Consider the following 22,185-nt stretch of genomic DNA (forward strand, 5'->3'; position numbering starts at 1 on the left):
TACCTTCTGGATTTTTCCAGGGGGTTTTCTAGTGATTTCTCCACGAATTTCTCCAAGGATTCCCCCAGGGATTCCTTTAGGAATTCCTTCGAAGAAAATCCTCCAGATATTCCTCTAGAAATTCCTTCAGAATTTTCTCAAGGAATTTCTCCCATAATTCCTCTAGAGATTCCTCCAGAAATTTATCCAGTAATTCTTTCAGAGAATTCCTCTAGAGATTCCTCTAGGAATTCTTTCAGAGATTGCTCCAGTAATTCCCACAGGAATATCTCCAGGAATTCCTCTAGGCATTTCTACAGGATTTTATCCGGAAATTTCTTCAGAAATTCTTGCGGGAAATTCTCCAGGAATGCCTTCCAGAATTTTTCAGGGATTCCTCCAAAGATCAGAAATTTCTGTAAAGTTGCCTCTAGGATTTCCTCCAGAAATTTCTTCGCATATTTTTTAAGGGATTCTTTCCAGAATTCCCCAGGGAGTTATCAAGGATTTCTTCTAGGAATTCGTCGAGATTCCTCCAGGTATACTTTCAGAAATTCCGCTGGGAATTTCTATTGGAATACTACAGGGTTTCCTTCAGGCATTCCTGTAGGAGTTCCACCAGGGATTCAGTCAGGTATTTCTTCAGGGATTGATCCAGGAAGTCTTTTAGGGATTGCTTCGAGAATTCTTCTAGGGTTTGCCCCAAGAATTCCTCGAGCTTAGACGGCTTTTCGGGCCCGTATGAAGTTGATCACCAATATTAACTTCTTTTCCCGATCAGCCTAGATAGCTGTGTAGTGTCGGTAGCGGTTAGTTCAACTGGCTAAGAATAGCACTACGGACCGCCTGTTCCAGTGGTAGGAATCCACTAATCAGGTGACCCCTAATTCATGGTGTTATGCGGCTTTACGCTTACCGTGCCTAGGAATGAATGGTTAGGGGGGTCTTATAAAAACCTAATCGCAAACGGAGCCTGTGGAGTACCAGGGCACCCTCCACAGTATTTGCCCTTACTGTGCTAACCGGAGCAATAGCGCGGTGGACCTTGTGTTTCTCCGAGACAATCAGCTGCCCTTCTTCAATCTCATACTTGAGGTTGAATAAGGGCGGGATTATGATGATGTTATTAATTAGTTTAGATTTTCACCTATATGGTTTCGCATTATGCGTTTTATTCTGTTATTCTGTTATAATCAACGCACCCCCGGGCCGTGGCCAATCTGCGTTGAATCGCTGGGCGATACGTCTACCAGTAGACTTGTATCTGCCCTATGCTAAACCGATTAGCATTATGCGTTTTACACAGTGTATTCTGTGAATCCTCGCGTTTGGCGCACTCAAATCGATACCGATCTGGCTTTATTGTTGCTGTTCTTTTTTGTGCTGTGATTGTTAAGAGTTTAATCTTGCCTAGTTTGGGTAGTGGCTACGGTGAGGATAGCTCAGATCAATCTTCAGCACAAAAGAACAGCAACGATCAATCTTTGTAGACTTATGCAAAATGGTACAGCCCAAGTGGCGTTAGTCCAAGAACCTTACTTTCGTAAGGGGAATTTCTATTTAGGAAACCTTGTGAATCCGGTGTTTGCTACTTTCATGGCAAACTCACGTGTCATGCCTCGAGCATGTGTGCTTGTCAACAACGCAATCGTTGCTACACTCATCTCTGAACTAACTACCAGAGATGTATGTGCTATCACAATAGATGTATCTGTTGGAAACCTCAACAGGAAATACGTTTATTGTTCGGTTTATTTACCGCATGATGAACCATCCCCTACGGATGCTTTCAAGCAAGTCATTGCATACTGCACTTCAAAAGGCCTTCCGCTAATTGTTGGTAGTGATGCTAATGCTCACCATATATTCTGGGGCAGCTCAGACATCAATTTGAGAGGCTCCAGTTTGATGGAATACTTAAGTAGTACAGATCTTGGATTACTTAACATAGGCAACCGCCCAACCTTCATGGTATCTGGTAGAGAGGAAGTGTTAGACATAACGCTTTGCTCTAGCAGAATTAGTCATGAGCTGACCAATTGGCATGTGTCAGATGAAGAATCTTTATCTGACCATCGTTACATCTTGTTTGAACATGTGAATGTTACTTCGCAAACTTTGCGTTTCAGGAATCCCCGGTCAACCAACTGGGATCTCTTTACCGATTTGGTTGCAGCCAAATTTCATGGATACTCACCATCAATTGACACTCCAAGTGATTTAGATGATGCCGTTGATACTACAACGGCCTTCATCATGGAAGCTTTTGAAGAAGCCTGCCCTCTGCGGTCTGTGAAGACCACGAGAGGAACCCCTTGGTGGAACTCCGATCTGGCGAAGCTCAGGAAACAATGTAGAAAGAGTTGGAACAGACGACGTTCGGCTGGATCGGAGGCTTTCAGGTCGGCTCGCAAGGCCTACCAGAAAGCTCTTCGGTCTGCTGAACGATCCGGCTGGAAAAACCTCTGTACAAATTTTTCCAGTCTGAGTGAAGCCAGTCGATTGAACAAAATCCTTGCAAAATCTAAGGATTTTCAAGTGAACGAACTTCGTTTGCCAAATGGTGATTTCACTTCCTCTGATGAGGAAGTTTTAGAATGTTTATTCAGTACACACTTCCCCGGATGTGTGGATATTACATCTTCGGATGAACCTGATGTCTTTTCTTGTAGTTATGATTCTTTAGCTTCGGCTCGGAGTATCATAACTTTAGAATCGATTGAATGGGCACTTAATAGCTTTGCTCCTTTCAAATCTCCTGGGGCAGATGGGATTTATCCTATTTTGCTTCAGAAGGGATTTGATCATTTCAAACATGTTTTGAAACAACTACTTGTTTGCAGTTTTGCTACAGGGTATATTCCCAAATCCTGGCGGGATATTACTGTGAAGTTTATTCCGAAAGTGGGTCGCGCGTCGTATGAAGAAGCAAAGAGCTTCAGACCTATCAGTTTGACCTCTTTTCTTCTGAAATGCTTAGAACGCATAGTCGATCATCACATCCGTGATGTTCATCTGGCCAATGTGCCTCTTCATGTGAACCAACATGCTTACCAATCTGGAAAGTCCACTGTGACTCTTTTACACAAAGTTGTTTACGATATCGAGAAGGCATTCGCTCAAAAGCAATCCTGCTTGGGTGTTTTCTTAGATATCGAGGGTGCCTTTGACAACGTGCCTTTCGATGCCATATTGGAAGCCGCACGGGGTCATGGTATATCTCCAATGATTTCCAATTGGATTCACCAAATGCTCAAAAACCGACATCTCTTCTCGACATTGCGTCAAGCGGCGATTATGAAATTGAGTGTTTGTGGATGCCCCCAAGGGGGAGTCTTATCACCACTTTTATGGAATCTCGTAGCAGATACGCTATTGAGGCAACTCAATAATAGCGGTTTTCCTACTTATGGTTTTGCCGACGACTACCTAACATTGTTAGTCGGTATGTGCATCAGCACCCTTTTCGACCTGATGCAAAACGCTCTTCAGGTAGTTGAGGGTTGGTGTCGCCAATATGGCCTTTCGGTAAATCCGAGTAAAACATCTATTGTTCTTTTCACGGAAAAGCGAAACCGTAATGGTGTTCGAACTTTACGTCTCTTTGATTCTGAAATCAATGTGACTGAACAGGTAAAGTACGTTGGAGTCATTCCTGATTCCAAGCTTTCCTGGACACCTCATGTTGAGTTCAGAATCAAGAAAGCTTGTATGGGCTTCGGGCAATGCCGGCGAACCTTTGGTACAACTTGGGGTCTAAAACCCAAGTATATCAAATGGATCTACACAACTGTTGTTCGGCCAATATTGGCCTATGGATGCCTTGTGTGGTGGCAAAAAGGCGAAGTGAGAACGGTCCAATCAAAGTTAGGCCATCTCCAAAGGATGTGCTTAATGGCGATGTCTGGAGCGTTCTCTTCAACTCCCACGGCAGCTCTCGAAGTTCTCTTTGACGTTGCCCCACTACACATTCATCTCAAACAAGAAGCACTTTCTTGCACTTACCGCCTATGGGTACTCGGTTTACTAGAGGAAACTCCTGTGAACCGCAGTTCAACACACACCTCGTTGTTTCCACTTTTGGTGAATTGGGACAAAGTTGTCCTTGCTCCAAGTGATCTTACAATTGCTTGTAATTTTCCATATAGGACATTTTCCACGAAATTCCCTTCCCGGGAAGAGTGGACATCTGGTTATCTGGAGAGAAATATTTCAGACGGCATCGTATGTTACACTGATGGCTCCCTTCTCGAAGGTCGAGCAGGTGCTGGTGTTTATTCTCGTGAGCTAAGGCTGTATCAGTCTTATTCACTTGGCAGACACTGCACCGTTTTTCAGGCCGAAATCTTTGCTCTTATGTGCGGAGTGCAATCAGCACTTCAGCAGCACGTAATGGGCAAAGTAATATACTTCTGTTCAGATAGCCAGGCTGCTATTAAAGCACTTGCTTCGGCCAACTCCAGGTCGAAGATAGTTATCGCTTGTCGAACTCAAATTGAGGAGCTGAATTCAGCAAACGCTGTTCACCTTGTATGGGTACCTGGCCATTCTTCCATCGCTGGAAATGAATTGGCTGATGAGTTAGCTCGCACTGGAGCATCACATGACTTCATTGGCCCTGAGCCAGCTATTCCGGTATCCAAGTGTTGGGTGAAGCTTCGGATTGACACGTGGGCTGCCACTCAGCACAAACAATACTGGAATAGTTTGGAGTCATGTCGTCAAACAAAATTGTATTGTACTGAGCCATCTCTAGGGGTGGCAAAGTATCTAACAAATCTGTCAAAGCAGAATTGCAGCATGCTGGTCAAAGCATTGACTGGCCACTGTCGACTCAGTTATCACATGGCGAATATTCAGCAAGCTGATTCATTTGCATGTGATAGCTGTGAATCCGATTATGGAACTTCGTATCATTTAATATGTAACTGTCCAGTTTTTGCGCAATTGCGTTTCCGAGTACTCGGGAAACACTTATTAAGTGAAACTGACTTCAGAAACCTGAATCTTCAGGACGTTCTGTTGTTCTTGACCCGCTGTGGTAAAGAGCTATAGGCTCTCTTTACGCTTTATGCATTATCACAGTGCCCTTTTCAGGGCGCTGTTCGAACCCATTGTGGCACGCTTATGCGTTATTATAGTGTCCTTTTCAGGACGCTATGTGAACCCATTGTGGTACGCTTTTGCAAGTATGACGATCCTATTCCCTTACCTGTCCTTTCCCATGTCCTATCCTTTTTCCTTCCCTTCTCCGTCAGGTAAATGATGAATAGGCTCGTGTTCATGGCGATGGCACAAATTTCCCGAATGGAGGAGAACGTGCCTCTAGAGCCGACCTACTGATACCTGATACAGGGTTTCCTTCAGGCATTCCTGTAGGAGTTCCATCAGGGATTCAGTCAGGTATTTCTTCAGGGATTGATCCAGGAAGTCTTTTAGGGATTGCTTCGAGAATTCTTCTAGGGTTTGCCCCAAGAATTCCTCGAGTGATTGCTTCAGAAATTCCTCTCAGGTTCTCTTCAAAAATTCATTTAGGAGTTTCTTCAGAAATTAGAAATCCTTGAATCATCTTTTCCAGGGATGTGCCCAGGAATTTCTCCAAGATTACTCGATATTTTTTTTTTGAATTACTTCAAGAATTTCAGGAGGTATTCCTCCAGCGAATATTGGAAGATAATTTAGAAAGGATGCATACAGTAACCAGGAAATTATCCAGAGATTTTTTCAGGAATCCCTCCAGTCGTTTCTTCAGAAGTTTATTTGGGGATTCCATTAGGAATCCTTACAACAAGCGCGACAATAAGTCCTCCAGGGATTCTTCCAAGCAACACACATATCACAAGAGTCACGCCAGCGCAGGTTTTGGCTTCGCAGAAGGGGCCGGATCACAACGTCCGAGGCCATACAGTCCCGAACATTAAGTCGCGTTTTTTTGCGCTTGCGCAGTTATGATACTGCGCCTGCGCATAAGTCACTGTGACTTACTTTAAACATAGTAGTACTTACATGCTAAAAGTGCTTTCAGACATTTCTCCAGGGAACCCTTTAAGAATTCGATTCGCCCGGGCAAGACTCTTTCGGAATTCTCCCAGATTTCATCGGGAACTTCTTTAGAAAATGCTCCAGAAATTCATCTTTGAAGTCCTTCTTGAATTCCTCACTTCATTTTGAATAAATTCCAAGGATCCAGCAGAGATCGACCAGTCCAACTGAGAGGATTGTCCTTATCGTCGAGTCTCCATGATTGGACAGTTCCCAATATTTGGGAGGCATGGCAGTGAGTGTTGAATACTAAATAATTAAAAAAACATACACGATTAAACTGAGGTTCTGTTTACTTGGAAATAAGTAGAAAAGTAACACAAATTATTCGAATTCAACAAGAAAAACCAAAAAAAAAGATCATAAACGAAACAGAAATCAAGAAAATCACTTCTGCTCAACAGCTCCGTTACGCAGACGATCCTGCACCTCCTTGTCGAACGTAATATTCAGTACCTTCCGATAGAGATCCGACAGCTCCAGGTAGTGCTTCTTTGGGTAGGTGTACGCGTACCGTTCGGCAAACTGCTGCAGCATGGTCAGCTTGGCCGCGTCATCCGCATCATCGTCCTCCAGCAACTGATTGACCGCCATCAGGTTTTTCAAGGGGATCGAGGGCAGCTTTTTGGCGGCGGCCTTCCGAAGGCGCGCTTTGGCCGCATCACAGCAATCGCAGATGCAATCGAAGTGGTACATGGTCAGAGCTTGACGCCGTTCGGCATCGGAGCCCTGCCTGGCCAGGGGTCCGTACGATATTTGGATCTGCTCGCCTGCTGCGATCGGACGAAGGGTGATCAATTTCAGTTGATTACAGTAGACCGCGGCGAGCGTGTTCGGATCGCAGGAATGGTTGCAGACGGATGCGATCGAGAACAGCTGGTTGGTGAAGTTCTGACGGGGCCCAATAATCAGGAATCCGATGATGCGCATGTAGTCCAGGAAGCAACGAAGCATGAAGTCTCTCTGAGGTTTGGTGGCTACGAGGGATCGTACCAGAGGCTGCTTGATGTAAACCGAATAATAAACCGCCGCGTAGAAGCGGAATGAATCTTCGTACAGAAAGTTGTCGGTTGGAAGCTTAACCTTGTGGAAGATCTTGAACTCTTGCAGCGGATCGTAGCTGGTGTAATCCAGGGACAGCGGATTAGCTCCGGTTCTGCCGTTTGCTTGGCAAAAGTCCATCATGTCCTTCAGGTCATCGCCAAAGAGTGTCAATCCGTAGAAGAACGATCGCGGCCCCATGAAGACCCGACTACTCCCATATGAAATATGATGCAGCTTCTCGGAAATTCCACACTCGAACCTATGGCTGACCCTGTAGTTTTCTTCCCGGCACTTTTCACTGCAGTACATGACCGAGACGCAGTTCGGACAAGGGATCAAACTGTGAAAGTTGTCGATCGAGCAGTGATTGCAGTTTTTGTACTTCAACTCCGGACTGATCGCCGCCATCCAGGCTTTCTCCGTCAAGATCACGTCGCCTGCTTTGAATGGACGCTCGGCCATCAACGATCGACCGTAAGTAGGCAACTCTTTCTCGACAATCCCAGCAGCCATGTATGGTATTTTCGGGTCGGGTTCGACTTTCATGGCGAGGGAAGGGCAACGCATGGCCAACCTGGATTGCCCGTTGGTGATCTTCTCCCGGCAGTTGAGTTCCCGCGCCAGCAACTTTGGCATCAAACGTTGAGGATAGTTGTGCTTCTTGGCGAGGGCGATGTTCGCCAGGCCGAGCTCGTACTCACCCATGTCGTAGTAAATGGCTGACCTGCGAAGAGAGGTGTGCAATTTGATAGTAAAGTGGATGCTACAGTTTATAGGTATACCTAGAACAATTCGACTAAATTCCAATGCCCAATAGTCACAATGCTGTCTTAGGAAAACCATCGGAAGAAAAAATGAAATCATTTTCATTTCATTTTCATTTTGCAGCATTTGGTGGCGCAATGAGAGCGCAAGTCAGTCCAAAGCCGATTATAAGGAGGGGTAATGGCTAAATAGTCTTTGCCGACCACATAAACGCCATGGGATAGGAAATAGTTATTTATGTAACGAGTGGCAAAAAGTTGATTTTTTCAGCACGAGTCGTGCTGAATACGAAGAGTGCTGAAAAAATCGAGTTTTGCAACGAGTTCCATACAATATTTTATGCAATGATTTTTTCATAATGCAACCCATTTGAGCTGCATAATGTTCATAATGCAACTCAAATGAGTTGCATTATGAACATTATACAATTATTTTTCATTATGCAACTCATTTCAGTTGCATAATGAACCAGTTCGGAAAAATTGGTCATTATGATACCAAAATGAGTTAATATAAAATGTAAATTACTGAATTGCATAAAGGGTATTTTGGTGTGGGATTAGGGTGTTGGTACAGACTTGACAATATCAATGCTATTCAGATGCAAAATAATTTTAAAGCTCAATAGTGAATCGCATACCTTCCAAAACCAAAAAAAAAATATCCACAAAATGCCAAGCAAGTTCCAGAAATAAAAAGCGCTCAATTGTTGATTTTGTCAATTACAACAAACGGAAACTTCTACCCTCTCCGTCTCGTCAGTCACCCCGGAAAAAATGTCCCTTCAGTTCCGGAAAATATATTATTCCCAATTCAGCCTTTAATCGAATTGTCCGCGTGGTCTTGTTGTACCCCTACTAGGTAAGAATCAGTCATTGCCATACATATTAAATGCTAGACATATGCATTTGCATATGTAAAAGCTTTGCTGATGTGATTTTCCTATTAGGCAATTCTCTCATATCATGTCTGTCTTCAAAACCTTATCAAGCATAGAAAATTGAAGTTAATAAACCATACATTACAAGGTTCGAATTCCCATAGAATGTGATCATTCATTTGCACTACAAAGGGCGAGCACCCTTAGCGAATTTGTACCTGACTAGCTTTTGTAACTAAACACGACGAAATTGAATATAATAACATTTAACCCTTCAGCAGTCACGCTGTTGTATTTTGTCACCTGTTCTACGCAAATCAACGTGGTGCTGATTTCTGGAAGACTTACGATTTTTATTACCTAATGCATAAGTTCTCGATGTCAGATATTTTTTTGTTAATATCAATAAAACATTCCTAAGAAATTATGGCTCAATTCTTTGGAAATAACGAGTTCTTTAGAGAACTAACTCAGATTTTTCTTCATGATATCTTCAACATATTTTTTTTTTTAGTAGAACATAATGGAAACCCGTCCAAAGATATTTTTGAAAATGTAGGACTTATTTTCTCGCTTACTGTAAGAATTCCTATTGGAGTCTCTGACTAAAATTCTGGAGAAATTGCTGGAGGAATTTCTAACAAGAATCCCTGGATAATTTCTTGGTTCCTGTTTGCATCCTTTTTAAATTATCTTCCAATAATATTCTCGTAAGGAATTCCTCCAGAAATTCTTAAAGTAATTCAGAAAATCATCAGGAAATCTTGGAGAAATTCTTGAGTACATCCCTGGAAAAAATGATTTGAAGGATTTCTGAAACTCCTGAAGGAACTCCTGAATGAATTTTTTAAGCGAACCTGAAAGGAATTTCTGAAGAAATCACCTGAAGAATTCCTGGAGCAATCCCTGAAAGACTTCCTGGAAAAAAAAATCTGGAGAAATACCTGGGTGAATCCTTGGAGGACTTCCCGGAGGAATTTCTGGGAGGAAACCCTCGAGATATTTCTGAAAAAATCTCTTGAAGAATTCCAAGAATAAATCAAAGATAAATTTCAGGAGGATTCTTTGGAGGAATTTCTGGAGATATTCCTGGAGGAATTCTTAGAAAAAAAAAATGGAAGAAATCTCTTGAGGAATTCCTGTAGAAAATGTTACAGAAATTTCTGAAGAAGTCCTTTAAGGAATTCTTTGATGAATTACTGAATCCTGGCGTAATCCCTGGAGGAATTCCAGGTGGAATTATGGGATGTGGCTCAGCAAGAATTCCTGGAGCAATCCCTGGAAGAATTGCTGGAGAAATTCCTGTGGACTTTCCCGGAGAAATCTCCAGTGGAATTCGGGAAGGAATGTCTGGAGAAATTTCAGGAAAAATCCCTTGAGAAATTCCCGGAGGATTTTCTGGAGAAATCCATGGGAAAAACCCCTTGAGAAATTCGAGGAGAAATCCCTGAAGCAATTCCTGTAGCAATCTCTGGAGGACTGTCTGGAGGAATTCCTAAAAAAAATCCTAAAGGTATTCCTGCAGAATTTCATGGCAGAATCTCTGAAGAAATTCCTGGAGGAATCCCCGAAGCAATTCCTGAAGGTGGAGAGTCTCTTGTGGAATTTCTGGAGGAATACCTGGAGGACTCCATGAAAAATTTCTTAAGGTATTCCAGGAGAACTTCCTGGAAGAATTCCTGTAGAAATACCAAGAGGATTTCCTGGAAGAATCAGAGAAATTTTCTGAAAGAATAGGGAAACATCTGGAGGATATCCTGGAGGAATCTTAAGAGAAGCACTGGGAGAAATTTCTGCAAAAATCCCTTGAGAAATTCCTGGTGGAATTCCAAGAGAAACTTCTGAAGGAATTTCTGAAGAAATTCTTGAAGGAATTCTTGAAAAAATCCTTGGGGGAAGTCTTAAAGAAATTTATGGAAAAATCCCTGAAGAAGTTCCTGGTGGAATTCTTAGCGGAATTCCTGGAGGAATCCTTGCAGTTATTCCTGTAGGAAAATCTCGAAGAATTGTTGAAGGAATCTATGATGGATTTCCTGGAGGAATTTCTGGATGAATTTCTGATAGAATTTATGCTGAAATTCCTAGATCAATTCCTGGTGAAATTCCTGAGATAATTTATGGAGGAATTCCACGAGAAGACTCTAAAAAAAATCCTAGATGAAATCCAGAAACAAGGATGTTTTCGATCACCTGGCAATCGTTTGACTCATTTGTCTATAACTCAGTTCAGAAACCTATATTTAAATGTTGTATTTGGCAAAGTTGTAGATTAGTTTTTTTCTTACAATTATCACTAAGGACGCCACATTCTAACTCTAATATTTACGTCGTAAAAGTGTTAGTACCACCTACTCATACTAAACGATCGGATTTTTCAATCGTTTAGTATGAGTGGGTGGTTCTAGCAAGGGTTCTAGCGTTGTATAAGAGGTAGAATATGACGTGTATTAAAAAATTTAATCTATAACTTTACCGAACACCAAATTTCAATATTAGGTTTCTGAACAAAGTTATGGACAAATGAGTCAAGCGATTGCCAGGTGATCGAAAACATCCCTGTCCAGACGGAATGCTTGCATGAATTCCTGGACAAATCCCAGGAAGAAACTTCTGGAAGCACTCCTGGGGAATTCTCGGAGTAGTCCCAGAAGCAATTCCTGGAGGAAACGCTGAAAGAATTCCTGGAGAAATCTCTGCAAGAATCCAAGGAGAAATCCCTGGAAGCATGCTTAGAAAAATACCTGGAAGAATGCCTTGTAGAATCCTTAGTAGAATTCTTTGAAGAATCCAGGAAGCAATTTCTTGAGAAATCTTTTGAGGAATTCCTGTAGAAGTCTCTGGGAAAATCCTTGGATGAATTCCTTGAAGAATTCCTGGATGAATTCCCGTAAGAATTCCCAGGGAATTTCCTGGTGAAAACTTTTAAGGCATCCCTGAAGCAATTTCTGGAGAAGTCTAGAGGAATGCCAGAAAGAATTCCTGTAAGAATTCTTGGTGGTATCACTGGAGGATATCCTAGAACAATGCCTGTTGGAATACCTGACAAAATCTCTAGAGGAACTCCTGGAAAAATCTCTAGAGCAATGCCTAGAGGAATTAATGGCGGAATTTCTAGAGGAATCTTTAGATGAATTCCCCCCTTCTGGAATTCCCAGAGAATTCCCTGGAAGAATTCCTTGAACATTTTCTGAAGAAATTTCCAGGATACCAGGAAAAACCCCTGAAGAAATCGCGGATGACATTCTTGGAGGAATACTAAAGGAATCCTTAGAAGTGTTCGTGGAAGAATCCCTGTAGAAGTTCCTGAAGAAAACCCTAGAGGAGTTCCTAAAGAATCCCTAAACAGTCCCTGGAGGACGTACTTAATTTATTCCAGAAGGAGTTTCTTAAAGAATTCCAAGAGGAACTCCTGACAGAATTCTAAAAAAAGTTCCTCGAGGAATCCTTGGAGGAATTTTAAAAATAATCCCTGCAGTTGTTCCTGAAAGAGTCACAGAAGAAATTCCCAGATGAATCCTAGAGGAATTTTTGGAGGAAAACCTGGAGGAATTTCTGAAGAAATCCCATGATGAATTCCTTAGGAAATCCCAGTAAAGCTTTCTTAAAAATTCTTTGAAAAGTTTCTGTAGGAATACCAAGAAAACAAAATTTGAAGGAATCCATGTCTGCTATAATTTCTGGACGTAATATTGTAGGAATCTTTGGATGGACTCCCAAAATAATGTTTTTGCAACTTGGCACTATAATATTGCATTTTATACTTGCCGTTTAAGTTTCACTACGGCCTACTTTTCCTTACTATAAAAAGCAGTTGCATTATGATTCATAATGCAACTCATTTGGGTTGCATTATGAATCATAATGCAATTGTTTGGGCAACAAACTGTGTTTCCATGTCAAGAGCTTGAAAAACTGTGACGGTTATAGCACAGCTTACTTGATTCAAGTTTTGCGTCTAGCTTGATGGAACACGTGGGTGATCTCGTACAACCACCTGAAAGCATGATGATGCTGATGGAAATGATCATATTACAGTGATTATTTTTCTCATTGCAAAAAATGTTGTATGCAACTCGTTGCTAAACTCGATTTTTACAGCACTCGTCATATTTATCCAACTCGGCAAGCCTCGTTGGATAAATGTACGACTCGTGCTGTAAAAATCATCATTTTGCAACTCGTTACATAAATAACTATTTGTGTATTTTTTTAAAGGAATTCCTGGGTTTATTTTAAGATTATCTCTGGTATTTTTTTTTAAGTGTTTCTGGAAGATATTCTTGCTGAAATACTTCGAATTATTCCAGATTGAATTATCGGAGCTAGTGGAATTCTTGAGAATGGAGAGGGGTATCCAGTTAGCCTAGTGGTTAGGGCTATGGATCGCCAATCCGGAGACGGCGGGTTTGATTCCCGTTCCGGTCAGGAAAATTTTCTCGACTCCCTGGGCATACTGTATCATTGTACTTGCCTCACAACATACAAATTCATGCAATGGCAGGCAAAGAAAGCCCTTCAATTAATAACTGTGGAAGTGCTCAAAGAACACTAAGTTGAAGCGAGGCAGGCCAAGTCCCAGTGGGGACGTAGAGCCATAAAAAGAAGAAGAAATGTCTTAAAAAAATGTCTAAAGGAACACTTGCAGAAATACATAAAAGGATCTCCGGTGGATAGGCAAGGATCACTTGCCTGCATATTCATATTCAGCTGCTTGAAAATTTTCAAATTTTGCTAGACATAATTTATGGACGTTCCCTTTCTGTGACTTCTACGGGGATTTTCCAAAAGATTCCTCTACAGATTTCTATTGCAATTTCTCCAGTATGTCCGCTGGGTTTTCTCCCGGAATTCCGAATATGGTTCCTCCAGAGTTTTTCCCAAGGATTCCCTCATGAATTTCGCTTTCAATTTATCCAATAATTCCTGTAGGATTGCCTCTAGAAATTCTTGCTAAGATTCATCCAATTATTCTTGATGGGATTAACCCAACAATGCCTGCTGTAAATTCTCCATGGAATTCCTTTAAAAATTAGCCCAGATTTTTTTTCAGCGATTACTTCGAAATTCTTCTAGGGATTCTCCCAGAAACTTTCTTTTTATTCTTATCGGAAATCCACACACTCCTTTGAGGAATTTTTGTTGAAATTGCCACTGGAAAGCTGTTAAGATTTCTGCTGGAATTCGTGGTGGAAATCTTCCAAGAAGTCTTGCTGGGATCCCTAAAGCAATTCCTTCTGGAAATATTCCAGGAATTCCTGGACGACTCCTAAGAGCAATAACTGTAGAAACACCATGCTTGGAGAAATCCTGGAAGGAGTTCCTGAAGGAGTCCCATCAAGAATTTCTGGAGATGTTCCGAGAAGAATTCTGAAAGGAATCTTTGCAGAAATCCCTAAAGGAATCACCAGAGCATTTTTTGGAGAAATTCATGGAGGAATCCTAGCAGAAATTTCTAGCAGAAACCCATCAGGCATTTCTGGAGGACTACTGTAAGGATTTCTCAAAACATTTCTTCGGCAATTTCTAAAGGAATTCTGCGAATGCATGCTGGGGTTCCTCCGAACATTTCTCCTATGATTTCCTTCTGGAATTCAAGAAGGTCCTTTTGAAGTTCTTTCCTATATTCTAGCTATGATTCCTTTAGATTTCTTCAAAGATTTCCTCAAGTATTTCTCTACGAACTCCTCTTGGAATACATCTCGTAATTACTGCTGGAATTTCTTCAGGAATTTCTACTGGAATTTTTACGAGAATTCTTGCTGAGATTTCCCTAGCAGTTTGAGCGGGAATATCTCCAATAATTGCTCTTGAGTCCTCCAAGAATTCCTGGAGGATTCCTAGCAGGTATTCCTAGCGGGAGAAAATTTACCAGAAATATCTTGAGGAATTCCAGTACATATGCAGCAGTTGTAGAGAAATTCCAGCAGTACAAAGCTCCTAAAATAATTTCAAGGGGTTTCCCAATAGGAATCAGTGCTGAAAATTTCATTTCATCATAAATAAGTTCAATCACCTATATAGCTCATTTAAGATGCTGAACCTGAGAATATGGCATATGAAAAACTTGTGCGGCTAGACCAATTCTGCAAGAAAGTCACGGAAAAACCGCTATTTTTCGATTTTTTTAAGGTAAATGTCACGGACTACCTTCGAAAAATGCCAATGATATTCACGATGAATATCATTTGGTATTTTTCAAAGGTAGTCCGTGACATTTACCCTAAATATTCGAAAAATAGCGGTTTTTCCGTGACTTTCTTGCAGAACTGGTCTAGCTGCACAAGTTTTTCATATTCCGTATTGTGGTAGTTGAGCGTCATCAAGTAGGCTAAGGATTGGATTCAAGACACTTCTAGTTCAACTGTCAGGAAGCGAAGCACGCAACCCACCACAAATGGCGACGAGGATGGGATCTTGGAGAATACTGAAGAACGTTAATCGAATCGAAGATGAAGAAAACGAAGATGCTTTGGACGAAAATGTGAAGGACAGCCAAACCGTTCCGCCCGCTTCAAATAGAAAGCCGTTTCCCTCAGCAAAGTTCAATCCTAAGGAAAACCCCACAATAATGCAGCCAGTATGACAAGGCCCTCGCAACGTACTCAGTTTGCAAGCTCCACCAGTTGGCCCGCGAGGGAATTCATCCGTACAAGTCTACCTGCTGAGACAAGATTTACACGAAGCTGCAAATTCACATCCAGCTGGTCCCAATAAAGTCCCTCACGGACAACCTCGGGTTGGTCGGTGAGGGCATCACACAATAAAGTCCCTCACGGACAACCTCGGGTTGGTCCGGTGAGGGCACCACACGATAAAGTCCCTCACGGACAACCTCGGGTTGGTCCGGTGAGGGCACCACACAATAAAGTCCCTCACGGACAACCTCGGGTTGGTCCGGTGAGGGCATCACACAATAAAGTCCCTCACGGACAACCTCGGGTTGGTCCGGTGAGGGCACCACACAATAAAGTCCCTCACGGACAACATCGGGTTGGTCGGTGAGGGCATCACACAATAAAGTCCCTCACGGACAACCTCGGGTTGGTCCGGTGAGGGCACCACACAATAAAGTCCCTCACGGACAACCTCGGGTTGGTCCGGTGAGGGCACCACACAATAAAGTCCACAATAAAGGTGGGTCGGTGAGGGTACGACATAAAGAAGCCCTTTGAGCTAAAAGATTCGGCCATTTCAATTCATACTAGCTGCTGTCCTGGCAAGAGGCCTGCATGAATTCAATTATGTAGACCCGTTAACCCGTTCTCGAGCCAAATCCTAAAACGCAACCTCCATTTTATATAGATACAAAAATTCATTCAATTATAAAGAAAAGGAGATGTGGTAGTTGAGCGTCATCAAGTAGGCTAAGGATTGGATTCAAGACACTTCTAGTTCAACTGTCAGGAAGCGAAGCACGCAACCCACCACACGTATTCTTAGATTCTGCTTCTAAAATGAGCTGTAGGTGGTTGAATTTAGATATGACGAAATGAAATTTTCAGCACTGCGTTGCTGCTATAACTAAGTCAATTTCAAACGGATTGATTTAAATTTTTGTATAGAGTTAGCCACGTACAGTATCTAACTCTATACAAAAACTCAAATCAATCGGTTTGAAATTGACTTAGTTATAGCAGCAAGTGCCCAAAATAGGTACACCTGTCCAAATGGTACAAGACCCTACTGATTGCATACACAACAATGAATATAAATTTAGTCGATTGTTCGTGATTGTTCTAGCAAAAGTTCAACTTACCGATTAGCGTAACCAATCCCCAAATCCTCCGAGTCCGGCCCATCCGCCCAGCAGATGCTTTCGTTGTACTTTTCCAGCGCTTCGGTGTACTCCTTGGCCAGATACAATCGATTACCCGCCTGGCGCACGTCCGCTGCCCGTTTGTTACTCTTGATCAAATCCGGAGCGACCGTTTCGTCAATAAAGGGCCCGTTCTTGAGCACCCAGTTCCGATAGGCCGTTACATCGCACTTCTGCATGTGCGGTGCCCGAACCATGAACTCCGACGTATAGGTGGACATGGGCTTCCGGTTGACGCGAAGGGCTTGCGCCAAATGGGCCGTACTGGAACCCTGAGCAGTCATGTATGCGCACAGCAGCTCAGTGAGGGCATCCATTCTGTTAGGTTCGTTCCGATCGGGTTCTGCGAAATATGGGTGGCAGTTAGCAGCCACAAGCATGTTTTTCAAGGCAACGTCTGATACTTACGATCTGATGAAAATAGATGAACCGGCTCCTACTGATCACATTCACGTAATATCAAGACGCTTTTTCGATGTCAGAAATATGATCACAGAATAAATGTACCGCGTAAGCATAAAATTTCACTGAACAACCGCCGCCACACGAGACCGAAGCAATGAAAGCACGAAGAGATTCTCAAACAAACGAGCGCGCTGCAGAAGGCGAACAGAATCACAAACGGATGCGGTTTTGTTGTGTTGTGTGTGATGCTCGCGAAAGTGGGAAGGGGAAAGCAAAAGTTCTGCCAGCTGATCTGTTGGATAGGGGTGCTCCGTTCTGTTCGATTATTGAACAACGTCGAACGTAACATTACAATTATTATTTTTTTTTAATTGGCTTCTTTAACGGTGTTGAGATAATTCCATTTTCTGAATCTGCATGTCAAACTGAGCCGAAATCCAAATTTTCATGAATTTTGGAGTCCGGGAACCTATTTAAAAATCAATTTGAAGTTTGTATAGGAGCGATTTGTCGATTCACCCCTCGTCGCACTTTGTACTGGGCGGAGCTGTCAAACAGTTGCCCAGCTGTCAAAAGGTGATTTCAAAAAATCTCTTTGAAATTGGGTTTAGAAACCAAATCTAAGTTCTAAAAATCGGAAAAAAATCACAGTGACTCAGAAAAGGGTGCTCTTTCGTATAAAATCAAAAAATCAATACATTTTCCATAATTTAAAAACCCAATTTATATTCATTTCAGGTAGGATAATGAAACGGAGTGCATGGAAAATTCGACAATTTATTCATTTTCGGTGGTATTTTTCATAGTGTTGCAAAAATATTAAAAACGATGACATTTAGAATATAACTGTTCTGCAAATCAGGCATTCAATAACTGAAAATATTAAATTCACAATAAAAATGGCTTGAAGTTTCAATCAACAGATTCTAACTTACAAAAAATGATAACTTTACGTATATTTTGCTCGATAACGAGATCAGTATCAAATCTAGACACCCCTACAATAGTGCATTTAAAAGGAATGTCGTTCCTTTTGCCCTTTCGTCTTTTCTACTTCCAGCAACAAACGCATTAATATTTTCGCGCGCGCCTCTGATGCGAACGCTTGGACTTTGCGCGCGCGAGAGAGGAGAGGTGCGCACGTGCACTGAGGTTCACTGGATGCGCTGCACAAAGGTTCCAAACAAAAATAAGTCGGCCAAAACTAATGTTAGGTGTGGTGACTTTTTGCCTCCATTTCCTCACTTGAATTTGGGCTTGAATACTGAAAATCAAAAAATGCCGGGAGAAAAATACAACCGTCAGCTCCAAACTTAGTTTTCTGAATAACCCAAACTGCTCCGCTCGAGCACGACACCGCTCTTCCGAAACACACACGCACACACCTTCAATCCGTACAGTTCAGTCTCCCTATCTATTTTGTTAAGAACGCAACTTTTTGTGAAAGCTTATAATCATTCCCACCAGACACATACTCTACCACATTAATCATTTCAAACCTCTCACATTTCTACTTTGTGCCTTCTCCGTATATTGCATTCAACTTTGCATGCTATATATTTTGAGCTTTCGAACTTATTCTACGCAATGATTGATTCGAATGAATAGCATTATCGCTCAATGCTATTTTCGCAGCAATCCATGCGAACAGGAGAAACGTCAATTTTCTCTGTTTTGTTTTGATTAGCCGATTTCTAGAAATCAATCCCAAAATATATTTTGTAGCTGCCGAAAGTCATCATTGAAAACCACCGTGAGTAGAGTGAAAACATTTAATATTGCTGTGACTATTTACTACATTCTTTCCTTTCTCTACTCTTACAGTTCGTAATATTCATCAAACTGGCCTGGACATCAAATCATTCAAACACGGCATACACAAATCTGTCATCAAATCTGCTTGGCTTGTTGATCATTTCTCGTTTGCGAAGTCCTTTGGATACTGACGACTGTGGATTTTGCGTTTTCATTGGGGATACCGAATCAGCTGACGTGTCAATGGACAGATACGGATATCTTGAAGTATTTCCCATTTCCTGCATACCATCCGAAGACGTTTTATCCTGGAAATCTCCTGCTTCCATTGATGAATCATCTGCAGATTCGACAGCCTTCTTAACATCTTGTACATTACGGCCGTACTGGATTCCATTTCTGCTCATTACGACAACTTTTGGACCATCTCTCGCAACTACCTTGAAACGTTCTTGAGAGAAAGTAGGATCTGTTTTAGACTTCCTGTTTTGCGCCAGCAGCACCGAATCGCCGACTCGAATATCAGACGGTTTTGCTCCGCGGGCCGCATCAGCATCCTTCTTGCTTATTAATTTGGATTCACTGTCCTTTTCACGGATATCAGCTCGATCCACTTGCTTGCATGAGTTTTCCCACAAACACGGAAAGTGCCCGCGGAATTTCCACCCACACATCAGCTCAAAAGGCGTCACCAAGAGTCGGGAGTGTGGAACCAGGTTATTGTGATTGTGGACGTAGAGTTGTAGGGCATGTCTCCAGTTAGTTCCTTCGATCTTTGAAGCTGCCAGAGCTTTCGTTATGCCCTGATTTTGGCGTTCGACAGCCCCGTTCGACTGAGGGCTGAGGGGAACCGACTTTCGCACCTTCACGCCTTTGTCCTCCCAGAACTTGATGAACTGAGTGCCTTGGAATGGGGGGCCATTATCGCTCTGCAAAATGAGCGGGCAGCCCCATAGTTTGAACACATCACAAAGTGCTGCGTTGGTACTCTCAGCATCCATATGCTTCATTTCCACCACAGAAATGTAACGTGAGTAAATGTCGACGATTACCAAAAATTCGCCAGATCCAAAACCAGGAACGCCGAGGAAATCTATCTGTAGAATCTGCCATGGGCCGTCTGGCAGCTCTCTGCTACACAACGGAACCGGTGGATTTTTCTTGGAAATCTGAAGACACGTTTCGCATTTTCGAACAAAATTTTCGACGTCAGAGGACATTCTCGGCCACCAAAAATATTCTCTCATGATGCGCTTCATGGCGACTTCGCCTATGTGGCCACCATGCGCTGTCTGCATGACACGTTGACGTAATCCCTTTGGTAGAACTACTCGGTTTTCCTTGAACATTAGTGATCCTAGTGAACGCAGGTATTTCCTCTGAGGTTCGAATTTCTTCAGATCTGGTGGCCAAAAATCCTGCTCAATGGCTGCACGGACCCGGTTTAGTTCGTCATCGTTCTCGGAGTTGACCTCGATTTCTTCCCAGGTTATATTCAGAGAGCCTGTGTCGATCGCAAATAGGAAATGATTATCGTCCTCATCTTCAAACGGGATCGCTTTTTGGGATTGATCTATCAATCTTGACAGAGCATCAGCAACATTGGATTCTCCAGGAATTCTTTTGATATCAAAATCATAAGATTGCAGCCGAAGAGCCCATGTATCCGCACGGGCCAGTGCACGTCTGCCAATACGATGGCTTGTTCCAAATATGAATTCGTTAGCCTCCGCGTCTGTTCTGATAGTGAAGCGCTTGCTCAGTAGGTATGACGCAAAGCGTTCAACGCCCCATACGACAGCTAGAGATTCCTTATGCGCATGAGGGTATTTCTTCTCCGTGAGAGTAAGTGATTTTGAAGCGCATGCTATGACCCTCGGTACGCCAGCTTGGTCAAACTGTACCAACACCGCTCCCAAGCCAATAGGGGATGCATCCACATAAAGTTCTATGGCATCTGTTGGACTGTAATATCCCAGTGTCCTGACTGCATTTAGGGCCCCATCTTGAAGAAAACGAAACTCTTTGTCTTCCTCTTCCGTCCAGTAAAATTCATCCGCATTTGCCAATGCTCGTAGTTTTTCCGTTTTATCGGCCCTGTTAATAATGAAACGGTCGATGAAAGTCACTAATCCGAGGAAGCTCTTCACTTCACTTCTGTTCTCCGGTCTACGGAAGCTTTTGATGGCAGCCAACTTTTCATCGTCGATTTTCCAGCCATCTGGTGTAAGGACAAATCCCAAGAAATCAACTGACTGACTTCCAAACACGCATTTTGACTCATTCAGCTTCACATTGTGCTCTTTCAGTCTGGCAAGTACTGCCGCCAGGTTGGCGTCGTGCTCTTCCTTCGTTTTCCCATGAACCAACACATCATCCTGGTAATTTTTTACTCCTTTGCAGCCGCCAAGTATTTTCCTCTGCAAGATCTCCTGAAACAGATCTGGAGCATTGCACAGGCCGAACGGTAGACGAACGCACCGGTACATCCCGAACTCGGTGAAGAAATTTGTTAAATGGCGGGATTCCGGGTCCAGTTCCACGTGGAAGAAAGCGTTGCTTAGATCAATTGTTGAAAACCATTTAGATCCGTTTAATTCTGCAACGATGCTTTCTAAGGTGGGCATGCTAAATGGCGTCCTGTAGATGTACTGGTTTGGCCCTCTGAGGTCGATAACGAGTCTTATGTCATGCTTGCCTTTTGGCACCACGATCATCGACGAACAGAACGAGGTGTCCATCTCATCCGTTACCTGTTCAATGATGTTGGCACTTACCAATTGCTGAAGACGTTCTTCGACCAGCGGTTTTACTGCCTGTGGTATGCTGAGGTAAACATTCCTGCATGGTGGAACTTCTTTGTTGTAGGGAATTTTCACAGGAGGGATGTTGAACTTCGGGAAAATTTCCTGCACGTCGACTGATGCTATCTCTCCCGTAAGAAATGACACTGTATAGTCGTCGTTGTTGGCTACAGGGACCTTGATTCCCAACAGGAGAACGCTGTATCTTGTTGCTGTTGGTCGACTTAGCAGAGACCTCAGCTCTCTGACTACGTAGAACTTCTCCAAGTATACAGGTCGCTCTTTAGAAATAAACAGGTAAGCTTCGAATGTTGCCAGTACTTCAATCTCTCCCACCGAGGCGTACGCTTTCAGGGCACGATCCGATTTTTCCTGCACGTTGAGTACTCCTTCGCTGTACCGGGGGTCCGAGAGCAATATTCGAAATATGCTTTCGGTAAGCGTATTCACTTGCGCGCCAGAGTCAATAAGGAACTTGCATGGCATGCCTGCCACGGTAGCTTCTATGATTCCATCATCCTTCACGCGTGATACCGCAGCCAACTTACAGGCCGATACCGTCCCGTACGTCGATATGGCCGATACTTTCTCCGTTGTCACATCATCCTCGTGTTTTTCGATGGCTGCGATTTTGCGCGGTGGAGCATCGGACGAAGTTGCTTCGTACTCATGTTCGCGTTTCGTTCCCGTATGGA

At 42.8% G+C, this 22,185-nt stretch overlaps 2 protein-coding genes across 2 annotated transcripts in view; both read right to left on the minus strand.

Annotated features, from left to right (window-relative positions):
- LOC109417359 (uncharacterized) overlaps positions 1–22,185 on the minus strand; it is a 303,964-nt gene that overhangs the window by 161,942 nt on the left and 119,837 nt on the right. The gene's annotated exons all lie outside the window — the stretch shown is intronic.
- On the minus strand, positions 6,277–16,907 carry LOC109417402 (SET and MYND domain-containing protein 4). Its single transcript, XM_019691497.3, has 2 exons — positions 16,467–16,907; positions 6,277–7,789 (listed from the first exon to the last, which is right to left on the minus strand). The coding sequence occupies exons 1-2, from the start codon at positions 16,904–16,906 to the stop codon at positions 6,409–6,411; spliced, it is 1,821 nt and encodes a 606-aa protein (XP_019547042.3). The 5' UTR covers position 16,907; the 3' UTR covers positions 6,277–6,408.

This window comes from Aedes albopictus, chromosome 3 (assembly GCF_035046485.1).
Source record: "Aedes albopictus strain Foshan chromosome 3, AalbF5, whole genome shotgun sequence".
In the NCBI taxonomy this organism is placed as follows: Eukaryota; Metazoa; Arthropoda; class Insecta; order Diptera; family Culicidae; genus Aedes; species Aedes albopictus.